The 15808-nt window shown below is 39.3% G+C and overlaps 1 protein-coding gene across 5 annotated transcripts in view; it reads right to left on the minus strand.

Moving 5' to 3' along the window:
- Window positions 1-15808, minus strand: part of ASXL3 (ASXL transcriptional regulator 3) — a 196951-nt gene that overhangs the window by 92410 nt on the left and 88733 nt on the right. For all 5 annotated transcript variants that reach the window (XM_059881015.1, XM_024984461.1, XM_059881016.1 and 2 more), the window contains exon 5: window positions 11662-11783. In XM_059881015.1, the coding sequence (XP_059736998.1) occupies window positions 11662-11783 (122 nt within the window). The remainder of the gene's footprint in view (window positions 1-11661; window positions 11784-15808) is intronic.

Consider the following 15808-nt stretch of genomic DNA (forward strand, 5'->3'; position numbering starts at 1 on the left):
CAGCAGGTAAAGACTACAGTATTGATGCACTCACTCAGCCGTGGGGAGCGCTGCACAAAATCACTGAACATGGCAGGAATCATTTATTTCTGTGAAGGGAATCAGTCCTAATCTTGGAAACCTTGCAGCACTTGGCTCCTGTCTGCTTGACTTTGGGCATTAACCTTCAGAACACGAACATGATGGCGTTCTGGCAAATCCAGTGGCGGGGGGGTGAGGGGAGATTGATACGAGAATAAATTGCTCCAAATGGGAGCGCTTTGTGTTTCATAAATGAATCAGCCCTGGTGATGATAATGTAATAAAAAGACATTGAAAAGTTTTGAAATACAGCTTATCTAGCTGATCGTTTTATGCAGAAAATTACCCGTAATAAAAAGGGGCTTAAGCATACACAATTGAAGAGACATTAAATTCACAGTTCCAGGAATGCTAAAACTCCTCAAAAGGGTAAAAGGCTGACCACAGACAGTCTCCAACCTTTTTATTCCTGGTTTCTGTGTAATTTCTACCAATTTTATAACATCTCAGTTACTTGATTAATGTTCTTTGACCAATAATTGTCACCGTCTCCTGAAATGCTGTATTGACACTATAGCCCCCTGCTGACAGAAACAACACTATTTTATGTGCAAAGTGTTTTACCTGAATATCCAACTTGTTGACCGTAAAATTTAGAAATCAAATAATTACAGGTGTGTAAAACTAAATATCACTTAAATGAGATGAGATGAGAGTTAAAACCAGATGGGGAAGTGAATAGCTTAGGAAATCTCTTATAAATGATACTGTTGCTAATAATAATAGGGGACATTTTCTCTTCAATTCTTACATTTAAATGAGTTTATAAAGTACCAGCCACTTGGGGAGGGGGATGCGGGGGGGACAGGAGATACAAAGATGATAAAGATGCCATCCTCCTCATGATTTCATTTGCTATATAAAATATTTACAACATTTACTCTTTCATTAAGGTGTATACACAATTGCATACATTTCTTCTAGCCCTGCAATAAGAACTCCAAGCACTTTATAGACATTAACCTACAATCCAACATAAAACAATATAAGGCAAGGCAGTACCTTAAGTTACAATTAAGCCCACCTTTGCCCACTATATAAGATAAGACTTCCCAAAACAATTAAAACCTATATAAAGAGTGATCATTTTTTAGGAGTCTACATAGATTTCAAATTCTTCCTTTGGCAATCCTAATAGGTATTTTAAAAATATTCATTTAATGGCACGGTGGGGTGGTGTATTTTGGAAAATTTTGAAGTGATGATGAAAAGAAAAAAGAGATGATACAATCAGAGGCTTAGAAGCCAGAAGCACAAAGTCAAAGGTGACACGTCTTTTTATAATGTTTGTGGTAAATAATTATTAAAATAACAAAAACGCTGTCCTCAAGTCTTACAGCTAAAACTCTATTATAGAAAAATTAGCAGTTGGACAGAAATAAACCAAGATATCAATAATATGAAAAGAAAAACCCATGGCTATTTTGAATTTTAAATAGTCAAGCTGGAGCCAAGGTAGATATAAGGAATGTTAGTCAATATCAAGCCCATTTCAATGGTCTCAATGATTTTTTCTGAATATATATTTCCTACTCATAAGTTTGAATATTATTCCTTGGTACAGCGTGTTCTAAAATACTGAAATGCAACACTACGTGCTTGTAGGTGATGAAAGCTTTGTCGACTTTCTTTCTTTTTTTGCTTGTACTGTGTGGCTATGCAGAATCTTCTTGTTCGCTGTCTACCAGGGGTACAACCCACACCCCATGCAGTAGAAGCATGGAGTCCTAACCACTGCATGTCAGGGAAGTCCCAATATGCCTACCATGGAAGTGACTTTTGCTCTTTAGTTCTTCTATGTCTTTGCTAGTCTTGTTAGTAAGTGATGATGGGAAAACTGGACAGCTGCATTTAAAAAATGAAATTAGAACACTCCCTAATACCATACACAAAAATAAACTCAAATGGATTAAAGACCTAAACCTAAGGTCAGATACTATAAAACTGAGGAAAATATAGGGAGAACTGTCTCACAAAAATTGCAGCAAGATCTTTTTTGACCTACCTCCTAGATTAATGAAAATAAAAACAAAAATAAACAAATGGGACCTAATTAAACTTAAAAGCTTTTGTGCACCAAAGGAAACCATAGAAAAAATGAAACGACAACCCTCAGGATGGGAGAAAATATTTGCAAACGAAGTAACTGACGAAAGATTAATCTCCAAAATACAGAAACAGCTTATGTAGTTCAATATCAAAAAACCAAACAACCCAATGAAAAAAATGGGCTGAAGTCCTAAATAGACATTTTTCCAGAGAAGACATTCAGATGGCCAACAGGTGTATGAACAGTTGTTCCACATCACTAATTATTAGAGAAATGCAAATCAAAACTACAGTGAGGTATTATCTCACATCAGTTAGAATAGCCATCATCAAAAAATCAACAAACAGTAAATGCTGGAGAGGATGTGAAGAAAAGAGAACCCTTTCACACTGTTGGTGGGAATGTAAGGTGGTACAGCCACTGCGGAGAACAGAATGGAGGTTCCTCAAAAATCTAAAAATAGAACTACAGTAGGATCCAAAGATCCCACTCCTGGGTATATCCCTGACGAAAACCATAATTCGAAAGATACATGCACCCTAATGTCCACTGCAGCACTGTTTACAATAGCCAGCACGTGCAAGCAGCAAATGTCAACCAGCAGAGGAATGGATAAAGAAGGTGTGGTACACACATACAATGGAATATTGTGTGCATGCTCAGTCACTTAATCATGTTTGACTCTGTGCAACCCCATAGACTATAGCCCGTCAGGCTCCTCTGTCCATGAAGTTTTCCAGGCAAGAATAGTGGAGGGGGTTGCCATTTCCCACTCGAGGGGATTTTCCCAACCCAGAGATGGAACCTGCGTCTCCTGCATTAGCAGACAGATTCTTTACTACCTGGGAAGCCCAAAATGGACTATTACCCAGTCATAAAAGTGAACAAAATAGTGCCATTTGCAGAGACATGGATAAACCTGGACTCTGTCATATAAAGTCAGAAAGAGAAAACAAACATTGTATGATACAGTTTATCTGTGGAATCTAGGGAAAATGACACAGATGAACTTATTTGCAAAGCAGAAATAGAGACACAGATGTAGAGAACAAACTTACGGATACCAAGGGGAGAAAGAGGGGTGGGATGAATTGGGAGTTTGGGATTGACATATGTATACTACAGATCAGATCAGATCAGTCGCTCAGTCGTGTCCGACTCTTTGCGACCCCATGAATTGCAGCAGGCCAGGCCTCCCTGTCCATCACCACACTATTGATACTATGTATTAAAATAGATATTTAATGAGGACCTACTGCATAGCACAAGGAACTCTACTCATTGTTCTGTGGTACCTAAATGGATAGGAAACGGGATATATGTATACATGTAACTGATTTTCTTTGCTGTATAGCAGAAACATAACACCATAAAGCAATGATACTCCAATAAAAATCAATTTAAAAAAACACTGTTCTAAGTGTATTAAAAATATACACTTTGTTTGCCTTACCTCTGAAAAACAAGCATTATTTTCTATTCCAACTAACATTTCTAGGGTCAAATAAGCAAAAACTGGGAAGCCTTTACTATGATGCTAGTATCTAGCAGCTGAACTCAGGAGTATCGGGATTCAGCTATCAGAGAGGGCATTTTGATTACGTTTACTAGATCCATAGCCATTTTAGAGTGAGTCATTTTAGGATACCCTGAAGATTCCAATTCATTTTCTAGAAAACAAGACTTATTTGGCTGTGGACTCTAGGGATACCCTCCAAGTGGATCAGAATATGGATAGAGGAGAAAAAAACAATGCTGACTTAACTGAGGTGTCTGGGATAGTTCGGGGTGACTCGCAACAGCAGAACTCCAGAGTTTGTTATGTGCATGAGGTGGGCAGTAAAGTGGTTCGGAGTCCATCACAGCGGGGTATACATTCTGCAAATACAGAAGCTGGCTGCTCAAGGTTTGTCTGGTTTGGTTATATAATTATATTTCTGCAACTACGTGCACATCAGCCACTCGCCACACATGCTGCATGTCTCCTGACATTTCTCTGAAACACATGCAATGCTTCCTGGACCATGCTGGCTAGGGCAAGAGGAGGACAAGGGGTAGGCTGGGGACTGCAGCAGCACATACCCACTGCAAGGGGAGTAACCGCTCAAGAGAAGAAACACAACTGGGCTTTTTGGTGAGGTTTCCTGTTTTAAACAATGTGCCTGACAAAACAAAGAGGATTCTGAGCCAAATTCAGCCAGGAGGCACCACTTTTTGATACCTACTAGACATCATTCCCAGTTTCTCAACCTCCCCAAATAAATGAGTCTGACCCACTGCCTGAGAATTATTCGAATCCCCCTCCTCTACTGGGCTGACTTACAGCAGAACAGGGGCTGCAGAGCTGTCTTAATGCCTGTGAGGTATGAGGCTGTAGAGTCAGAGAAAGACTCAACTCATGAGCTGAGTAATGCTGGGCAAATTACTTGGGTAAATGCCCCTGCAAAACAGAGACAACAGTGTTGGTAAGATATCTTAAATAGGAACACCACAGAGCTATGGTTTAATAGGCTTTGGGGGGATGGTTGATGGCCACCTGGCTTCCTCTCAGTGAGTCCTCTGTGACTATGTCTAGCACCCCCTTCACAACAGGATACTCGTGTACCCCATTATCCTTAACTTTATCCATTTATCCTTAACATCATCCATTATCCTTTTAGCTTCAGCTAAAATTCCAAGAGAACAAGAAAACTGCCTATTTTACACTAGAAATACAATAGAAGAGAAATGAAATTTACTTTGTAATTGTCTAAGCTTGGGTATCCCAACCTGGAAATATACATCCATGTAATAGATCAAGAAAATATGATTAGGAAGGCCACTTTCAATGGTCATGGAAGATTTGCTCTGCACAAGGATACCCTGAGAAGGGAGATTATCTGTTGTTGTGACAACATGAGGATAGGATGGCTACTTCTATTCCACACCACAGGTTTTAGATAGCAAGTGGTGGCCCTGTTGATCAATCTATAACATGGTTTTAATTTGTCATTGATATTATACAATAAGTCTTACTTACTATACAATAAGTCTAGATTCATTTTAAGAGGAAGATGTCAATGAGGTGCCTCCAACTACTCAACCCTTAGGTATATGTTGGAATGCTAATGGAATTATTTCATTGAACAACTTTAAATCTTAATTTCAAGTCTAGAAAGAAGCAATACTGAAACTAAATTAAAAAGCAGATAGCACATGTAAATACAGTCCACTATAAAAGCTGCCCATACATGGAATGTCCTCATGTCCAAACTACACAGAGTACATTGCATTTGCCAAGTTTAATACTTCCAGGTATCATTCAATATGAAAGAAACTTACAGGCTTACACTTGGAAATAGACTTACTTATTAAAGGAAACCAACATAACAGAGCTAAACCAGTCTAGGAAAGTAAAGATCATATCACACATCAATTACAATTTTGGCTTTAAGTGAAAAGAAAGAAATCAAAAGATGCTGAGTGAGCATGCTTTCCTCTAGAGATGTATTACAATATTCTCTCGTAAAAAGAGACAGAAAATCTTTAGATAAACATTTTATTTTAAAAGAAAAAAGCTTGGGAAAACTCTAAAAATATGGAACAATTCTCATTTCCACCTCACTGAAAAATAAAGTAAAATCTAAAGTCAGCGGCTTTTATGTTAACTTGGGATTTACATAAAGAAGTAATACCTTCTTTGTTTTCATGAGAAAGAAGAGCAACAGTGTAATTTAAGAATGCACTGGATGTGGCAAACCCTCCACTGAAAAATCTGAAAATAGCACAGGCTGCGAATGCTGAAATAATGAGAAATACACACATATGAAACAGCTGGCTGTGTCAAGCACCACCAACGTGCATTGTTGCTTGTACGCTAAATGTCAACACCCACGTTCAGAAACGCTATCGGGCAACACAACGTTTGGAATTTCACAGCATTGGTCAAACATATAAAGCGGAAGCAAAATACAAGGAATATGTCTGCTTTGTGATACAAAGGGGGAAAAGGATCTGCAACTTTATGAATAAATTCTACCATCCTAAATAATGAAGAGAGTCAAAGAAACCAATGGGAACAAGACAGAAAGGTTCTGCTGTCCATCATGTTACCTCCCATCGTAACATATCTCATCCTTTTTTAATCTTGTCTTTGACTCTGCTGTTTAGAAACTTCCAAAATTTAATCTTCCTTAATTATGCTTCCTTGAAATTCAAAATATAATCATTTCACACTTTTTAGGATCATTACAGCTAAAATATCAAGGCAGAAAGAAGACAGGGAACAAGGTAATCATCAGCAATCTGCTATTCTCCAGAGGCTTCTGATTATTATTTTGAAGATGTTATTCAGAAAAATAACTACTGAAATAACAACATATTATTCATGCAATTAAACTCCACATATGATATGAACTAATGTTCTGATGATTAGAAAGTTAAAGGGACCCAAATATCAGGAGCAATGAAAATACCCTACATCAACAGACAAGGGGCATTCTAGCTTTCACAATGTCCAGCCTATAATTACACTGCAACCAAGAGCAGTGCACAGTTAAGTACCCACTCACTGCAGCAACATGCTTTGGGTGGGGGTGGGGGCTTCAGAGCCGGGGAATTTTATCTGGCTTGTTTGGCATGAGGTTTGTTTTAGAAGAAGCAATTAAAATTTTTTTTTAATTTATTTTTGACTGTGCTGGGTGTCTTCATTGCTGTGTGGGCTTTCCTCTAGATGCAGTGGCTTCCCTCATTGCTGAGGACAAGTTTTACAGCTCGGGCTTCAGAAGTTGCGGCACGTGCACTCTAGAGCACAGGCTCAGTAGCTGTGGTGCATGGGCTTCATTATTCTGTGGCATGTGGGATCTTCTAGGACCAGAGATCGAACCCATCTCTCCTGTATTGGCAGGTGGATTTTTACCACTGAGCCACAAGGAAAGCCCGAGGTTTGTTTTAAATTATTTTTCTTCACTATGTGCTGTGCTGTGCATAGTTGCTCAGTCATGTCTGACTCTTTGCGACCCCCATGGATTGTAGCACGCCAGGCTACTCTGTCCATGGGGATTCTCCTGGCAAGAATACTGGAGTGGGTTGCCATGCCCTCCTCCAGGAGACCTTTCCAACCCAGGAACTGAACCCGGGTCTCCTAAGTATCAGGCAGATTCTTCACCAGCTGAGCTACCAGGGAAGCCATTTCTTCACTATACTTATGTGTAAAAAGCTGCTGCATATATATGGAATTTAGAAAGATGGTAACAATAACCTGGTGTACGAGACAGCAAGAGACACTGATGTATAGAACAGTCTTATGGACTCTGTGGGAGAGGGAGAGGGTGGGAAGATTTGGGAGAATGACATTGAAACATGTAAAATATCATGTAAGAAACGAGTTGCCAGTCCAGGTTCGATGCACGATACTGGATGCTTGGGGCTAGTACACTGGGATGACCCAGAGGGATGGTATGGGGAGGGAGGAGGGAGGAGGGTTCAGGATGGGGAACACATGTATACCTGTGGCGGATTCATTTTGATATTTGGCAAAACTAATACAATTATGTAAAGTTTAAAAATAAAATAAAATAAAATAAATAAATAAAACCACTGATAAAAAATAAAATAAAATAAAATAAAATGCCTGGGGCAAAAAAAAAAAAAGCTGCTGGTGCTGCTGCTGCTGCTAAGTCACTTCAGAATGTCCGACTCTTTGTGACCCCATGGACTGCAGCCTACCAGGCTCCTCTGTCCGTGGGATTTTCCAGGCACGAGTGTGTAAAAAGCTACTGGATTTTTTCTCCCACCTTCTTTTTCTAAGAATCTACACTGTGCAATATAGAGCTGAAATACAAAAGCCCTACTGACTCAAAATATACTAGTAAAATGGTAAAAGCTACTATATTTAAGTATCTACCTTTAATATGTGCTGATATTGAACACAAGCAGTCTTTTTTAGGAAGTAATATTCTTTTTTTGAAAAAATTCTTATTTTGGCTGCGCTGTGTGGCACTCGGGATCTTAGTTCTTGAACCAGGAACTGAATCCATGCCTCCTGCATTGGGAGGTGAAGTCTTAACCACTGGACTGTCAGAGAAGCCCAGAAATAATATTCTTAATGACTATGCTTTCCTTACATTATACAAATACTCGGGAATGCAGGTTTCCTTGGATAATGTCAAAAATCCATGTATCCTACTACACTGCTGCTGTTGTTTTTAGTTGCTAAGTTGTGTCTGACTCTTTTGCGACCCCATGGACTGCAGTCCACCAGGCTCCTCTGTCCATGGGATTCTCCAGGCAATGATACTGGAGTGGGTTCCCATGCTTTTCTCCAGGGGATCTTCCTGACCCAGGGATTGAACCCACATCTCCTGTACTACAGAAATTTTTTACCACTGAGGCACCTAGGAAGCATATGCTAAAAGGAACTAATAGTTGAGAGGGCAGAATCTGAAAATATGATTCTGGGTTCAAATGTCATCTTCAAGATTTACTCACTGGACAGTCCTGGGTAAGTTTTCTAGTTCCTCTGGGCTGCAGCTTCCTCATTTGAAACATATTTTAAAGGATTACTTTAAAAGATTTGTGTGAGGATTAAATGGCATAGTGCCTGCTAAATGCAGAGCATAAAAATAAATGACAAGCTAATGTAATTATTATTAGGGTTATTCGGCTGGCCCCAGGTTCTTAAGATTATGATTCATGCTGTAAGATTATGTTTTATGTGTATACACAAAACATGTTCACAACCACAGAACACATACCCATATATAACAGTATATACACTTTCAAAGAATTCTACATGGTCATGACCATTCAACTATCAAAAAGAAAGCTGCAAATCTGCTAAGGCTGCTGCAATTCAAAATGCCGCATGTTCAGTCAATGTTTGAAACGCTGCCTTAAAAAACTCAGCAATTACAAGGAATCTTGCAATATTCTACAAGAACAGCTTTTCTTCTAATTGTATTTCCATTACGAATTTGATTATTAATCAAACATTAGCATATCTGCTATATATTGTGCCACACTGTCCGGGAGACTAACTTGTTACCTGATTATAAAACAGTACGTTTTAAGACATTAATAAATAGCTCTCTCAGGACATTAAGACGCTTACAGGGCTGGCTCCTTAAAACAAGGTTTAGATGCTAATCAAGCAAGTGGTACTTCCCATGGACATGTGATCTACAAAAAACAAAACAAACAAACAAAAACTACCCAGGGACTCAAAACTGTGTCATGTTTTAGTAATTGTAAAAAAAAAAAAAAAAAAAAAAAACACAAATGTTCAAAGGATATGAAACCAACGTGAAGAAAGTTAAAAATAATGTGACATGACAATAAAGAGATGTGAATGAATAGCTTTGCATTCATATGGAGGATGAATTCACAGTGGACACAGCTTCTAAATCATTGTTCTTCAGAAGCATGAGTTTCGTTTATGTTTGCATCTACGTTTCTTAAACGCTCAGGTCAGCAGTCTCCCGTTCGTATCTTTTGTTCCATCCTGGTTGGTATTTTAGTACCTACATCCAGTTTCCCACTTGAATCAGCCTTTTCCCAGGCTTCCCTACCATCATCCCTACTTTATTTCATCATGGAAACAGGGATCGCCACACTGAATTTAATTCTGTTCTCTGGCATCAAAAACATTTCACAAGAGCAAGGACACAAATAGCGAGCTCAGTATTTGACCTCTGTAGGATGAAACACTGTTTCTACCTTAAATATAATACCAGTGAATAGAAATACTGTGATTTCAGTAGCTAAGAAGGAATTAAAAAGTAACAGAATTCAGTATAAAAATGTTGTTTCTTTCTTAAAGTTTCCTAGTTTGAAACAGAGCAGTCGGTGGAGACATTCTAACTTCAAGAGATTGGATGTGAATATTAAGTAGCTTTATGTGTTGGGGAGACTTTAAAAATGTTTTTAACTTTATTTAAAAACATGGCTTCTTTTTCCTTCTTATAAATCTATCATTTAGAATGACACCTCTATTACTAGAGTCCCTTGGACTGCAAGGAGATCCAACCAGTCCATTCTGAAGGAGATCAGCCCTGGGATTTCTTTGGAAGGAATGATGCTAAAGCTAAAACTCCAGTACTTTGGCCACCTCATGCGAAGAGCTGACTCATTGGAAAAGACTCTGATGCTGGGAGGGATTGGGGGCAAGAGGAGAAGGGGATGACAGAGGATGAGATGGCTGGATGGCATCATTGACTCTATGGACGTGAGTCTCAGTGAACTCTGGGAATTGGTGATGGACAGGGAGGCCTGGCGTGCTGCGATTCATGGGGTCGCAAAGAGTCGGACACAACTGAGCGACTGATCTGATCTGATCTGATCTATTATATTACTAGACTTGGTAAGGGTCAGCAAGGGGTAAGGTGGAGGTGGCTGTCACAAAATGATGAAAATAAAAAATCAGGAAAGCAGTTTACCATGAATTTAGGGCTAAATATGTGAGCTCTGCATTTACTGACATTATTATAATCATGTTCCCCTCTGACCACAGCATCTCTTTCTTTTCTTCTGGACACATGCAGCATTTCTGGGGTGGTGGCTATAGTTAACATTTATTAAGCAATTATCATGGGCTACACATTCACTTTACCACCTCCTTTCAGCTTATTACCTCGCTTAATTCTTGGATCATTCCCAGGTGAAGGGTACCTTTATTTTCTACATCTTCTAGAGGAGGAGTTTAAGATTCAGAGAAGAAATGTGGCTTACCCAGAGTCACACAGTGAGTAACAAGGGTTGAAACTAGGTTATGTCTGAGTGTTAAAGAATCTGACTGCAATGCAGGAGACCCAGGTTCAATCCCTGGGTCAGGGAGATTCCCTAGAGAAGGGAATGGCTACCCACTCCAGTATACTTGCCAGGAGAATTCCATGGCCAGAGAAACCTAGCAGGCTACACTCCATGGGGTTGCAAAGAGTTGGATACGACTGAGTGACTAACACTTTCTTTCTTTCTCGAGTCCAATATTATAACCACACTTTTCACCACCATCTCTGGACAAGGACACACGGGTCAGGACTGCTTATGTAATGTGGGGATGATACTGCAAAGCTGACCTCTATTCAGCACCAAACACACTAATGGATAGTCGAGATGCAAGGAAGCCACGACTGCTATTTTTCTTATTTATAACAATGCATTTCGGTAACAAGAAAGAAATTACATTTCTTTTTGACGTCAACTATCAGATAAACACAAGACCATAAATAGAGACAGTATTTTCAAAATACGTGTATGAACAAGCAATATATTTGCTCTAAATCACACACACACACACGCACGCACACTCTTAATTAAGTTCCGTATGTTTCCAAGCACACTTTGCCTCTTCTATTTTACATCAAAGTTCTCAGCCAAGCCTCTCCTAGACTGTAGTATAAAGTCAGCATACTGGATATTAGGGGGGTGGCTGAATCTAACGCATCTCTGCTGCTTTCAGATTCCTACTTTCTTATTTATTTTGCTTTTCCTGCATAACCTTCATTATCTTAAGTAGGTAGAACTGAGAGACAAAGAAGTGCCCACGACCTTACCTGTTTGAGAGCCTTTTTGGTGTGCTGCTGAAAGGAAGACACTAACTTGCTCTGCACTGCTGTGTTAGGAAGGCTTGCATCTCGGGTGGAAGACGCCTCATCGGTTACCTGCTTCGCACACACTAGAAACAGAGAGATGATGATATTACTAATTTGAATTCCTTTTTTTTTTTTCCTATATTCACTGTAATTAACTCACTTGGAGCGTTTCTCCAATTGAAAATGGATACCTAAAATAAAGCAAAATAGCACAGTATAAAGATGAGTATCTCAATTTGAAAGAAGGGATCGTTTAATCATTCTGTGGCCACAGTTACACTGAACCTCTCTGAGCCTCAGTTTCTTTACCCGCTAACTGATGATAATTTCAATGTCTCAGGCTACTGTACAAACATAAAAAAGAGAACGGTATCTGTCTCAAGAGGTGGGAGTCAGTAGGTAGTTTCTGGAGGTGAGTAGGCAGATTGGGCAATTCATAACATTGTGAAGAAAGAATCTACATTAATGAAATTGTTTTCAATCTACCAACCTCAGAAGCCCCTGGAGAAGGGAATGGCTACCCCCTCCAGTATTCTTGCCTGGAAAATCCATGTACAGAGGAGCCTGGTAGGCTACAGTCCATGGGGTCGCAAAGAGTCAGATACAGCTAAGCGACTAACACTTTCACTTTCAACCTCAGAGGTACTGTGAATCTTCCCTTTAAAAGCCCTCTGTCTATAGAATCTGTGCACTGGGGTGTGTGCATATCCTCTTCTATGGGCCAAAGTACATAGCATGGAGAAGGCAAAATGAGATGTGAGATGCTGAGTGTCAACTGAAGGTAATTATTTTTAAGAAAATCACGGACTCTGCAGATTAAAATATAATTACCCATTTTTACTACAGTCAAGCCTTCCAGGTGCCTCATCTATGGAAGCCAAGTTCACTGTCATTTCTACTCTGTAACACCTGTGCTGGAGCGCCAACGCTTCTTTCTGTCCTCCTCAGACACTCTGCCTGAGAGACTGGGTTTCACACTGATGTGACTCTGGCAGCAGTAGAGATAGAAGGCCTTTTCTCTGTACTCCGGGGGGGGGGGGGGGGTGGGGATTTATGTGGAAAATCCACATGAGGAAGCGCTGTGATTAGTGGCAAATGGAGGCATATGTCAAAGGCAGGAGGCAAGAGGAAGTCATATGGAAGAAAATAACTTGAGAACATATTGTAAAAGCTTAAAATAAGCCTTCTTAAGGGCACCAGGGTTAACACTAATCTAAGAAAAATTTGCAAGGAACAGGAGCTCGGGACAGGTGGGTGGACGAGTTAAAAATGATTCTAGTCACATTGTAGAGTAATTTTACTCCAATAAAATCTAAAACAAACAAACAAAAATTCTAGTAAAAAATGGAGACATAGGCATGTGGCAGTGTTGACAGCACTGCTTCGGGTAGATTAAAGCTCACACTGACTAGAAATGGAAAATGTAGCCCATGAAAGAGGATGCCCAGGCAAAAGAGTGAATCGAGTTTTGTTTTAATGACAGAAAGTAATCAGGAAGACAAAATGAACACATTTTAGAAAATAACTGTTAGTTATTAATGCCAGGCATTTGACATACGTGACCTCATTTCATCTTCACAGCTTCCTTGCGAGATGGAAAAAGTGTCATCTCCACATTGGAGAGAGAAAACTACAGCTCAGAAATGGTCATTCATGTGCCCACGGTCACAGCCAGTAGAAGAGCAGACCTGGGGTCCAAGGCCAGGTCCATACTCTTCCATTTAGAATATCTGGCTTCAAAGCCAAGAACTGATACAGAAAATGTAATGTCTAAAGAACATGTTGCATCATGTTGGAAGACCTGAAACAGGAAGTTAATAAGGCCACAAAGGAACAAGATGTTGGGCTCTGATAAGAAAAAACTGAGGTCAACTGGCCCAGAAAACATTAAGGTCGAAGTAGCAAAAGGATGTGCCCAGATATCCAGGGACAGCAATGCCTGAGTTAAAGATCAGGTAACTTTTTTCTCTTCGATACACTATGACATTTTATGCTTAAAACAATCTAAATGTTTTAGTAAAGAAACATTTTATAATACTGCTTACATAAACTATGGCTTCCTGGCCTCTCTCCTTAACATCATCACTTTTTTGTACCTCTTTGCCAAAGCTGACTTATCAAGGAATATGAGAAATAACCATCAGTTTATATTCTAAAGATAAATTTATTTTTATACTGATTACATGGATGGCTTTTTTTTTTTTTTTTAAATATTCTGGAGTCAATAGGAAGTGTGACAAACTGGAGAGATGAGAGGAAGGTGGTGGAGACGATACACAATCCCAACGGAACAGAGCTAAATGGATGGATGTGAGCACAGCCCAAAGAAAAGTGCGCATTAGCAAATACGTTTTACTACTTTCACATTCTTAAATTAGTATCACCGCCTAGAAAAATACAAACCTAATGGTAGTTTAAAAAGACAGCCAGAATGTAGCACGTGGGTTTCAGGGAATTTGTAAAAAGCATCAGAATGCTCCTGGCCTACTGGACATCAAAACGCGTTTACCAATTTTCTCAGGAAATGATTTTATTCATAAGCGTTTCAAAGGTAAACTTCAATGCAGCAGGATCAAAAAAACAACAATTACTGAATCAGTGTGGGTGTAATCAAAACCTTATGTCTTTTATTTTCTGACTGCTACAATAAGCAGTGTACACTCAGCTGTCACTTCCTGAGGATAACAGGTATCTAAATTACAACTTGCTCCATTTGTTTCTGACCTAGGAAACCACAGGCTGTTGTGACACCTATTTCGGTGTCAGTGTATACGCTGTGCGGTTGTTTAAATCCGCTACTGCGTTGTGTTAACAGCGAGTCACACGTATCTACACACAGTGTTTCCAGAAGTAAGAGTCGTCAACACACAGCCCAGAATTTCAGTTGGAGGGAATGACAATAAAACTGAAACAGCCTCAAGAAACACTGTGAAGTTTTTCCTCAATGTGATTCAATTCCCTTTAACTCCATCCTGTTTTACTTCATCTTACATTCCAGCCTAGACCCAAGTGAAGCATCATGAGAATTCCTTTACTACAGAGTCATTTTCCTCCCCGGTTCCTCTTTCTGAACTTGATCCTATTTCTCTGGGCCAAACTGGTTTCCCTGTAATTATTTATTTCTAATACAATAAATGCAGAATCTTAAAGAAAGTAAATGTAATAGAAAATAAAATATAGAAATTAGTATTCCTGTGTATTTAAAACTTGTTTCTAAGGGAAAGTTCAAGAATAAAAATGAGTAGGACACCATATAAAGCATGCACAGCCTTCAAAGAGTGTGTGCCTGTGTGTGTGTGTACTGACTATACAGACCCCAAACACGGGCATCTAAGTGATTTATTCATTCTTTGCCATGAGGGTAGCTGAACCTAAAAACATGCACTGTGTAGATGGAGCAGCGGGTGAACACACTCTTGCAAGATTCATATTCTGACAAAACACACCGTTTTCACTCTTACTTTATCCTTGCAGCTTTCTTAACAGATGTGATAAATAAATAATACAGGGCTTATTTTAAACAGTTGCCTGAATATTTATCTAAGGGGCTGAGTTTGGCCTCTGAAATACAAGCCAAAAAAAAATTAATGTTCAAGAAAGGGCCAGGGGAAATCCCCTGTATGTTGAAATTACAACAGGAGCCAGGAAACTGAAGAATTAGGACAGATGTTTTAGCCAATAAATATCTAACTCTGACATGCAGCTTAGAAGCGATATCTTCTTGGCACTCAGGACAGAATAGAAACTGTTTCTCTTTTTTTCTTTCGTAACTGTGCACTGGCAGCATCACAAAATTCACGTTAGGATTTTATACCTGGAAACCCCATGAGACTGCCTGCCCTACTTGTAGCTGGACAAACTGAAGACTAGAAAAAAACTGTCTTAAAAGGTACAGGAATATTATTTCTATGTTTTGCTTGTCTGCTAAAACTAGGCAAGCTAAAAGCATAGTTGAAAGCTAATCTGCCAGTTTTTAATTCAAACAGTTAATGGGACTTTTCAGTCGCTGTTGCTCATGTACCTCTACTCTCATCCACACTCAGATTCCCAAACTCCTCCTCCAAATTATTTTACTTAGAAGGCTTGGGACCAACGGGATTACAGGTCG

This window comes from Bos taurus, chromosome 24, assembly GCF_002263795.3.
Source record: "Bos taurus isolate L1 Dominette 01449 registration number 42190680 breed Hereford chromosome 24, ARS-UCD2.0, whole genome shotgun sequence".
In the NCBI taxonomy this organism is placed as follows: domain Eukaryota; kingdom Metazoa; phylum Chordata; class Mammalia; order Artiodactyla; family Bovidae; genus Bos; species Bos taurus.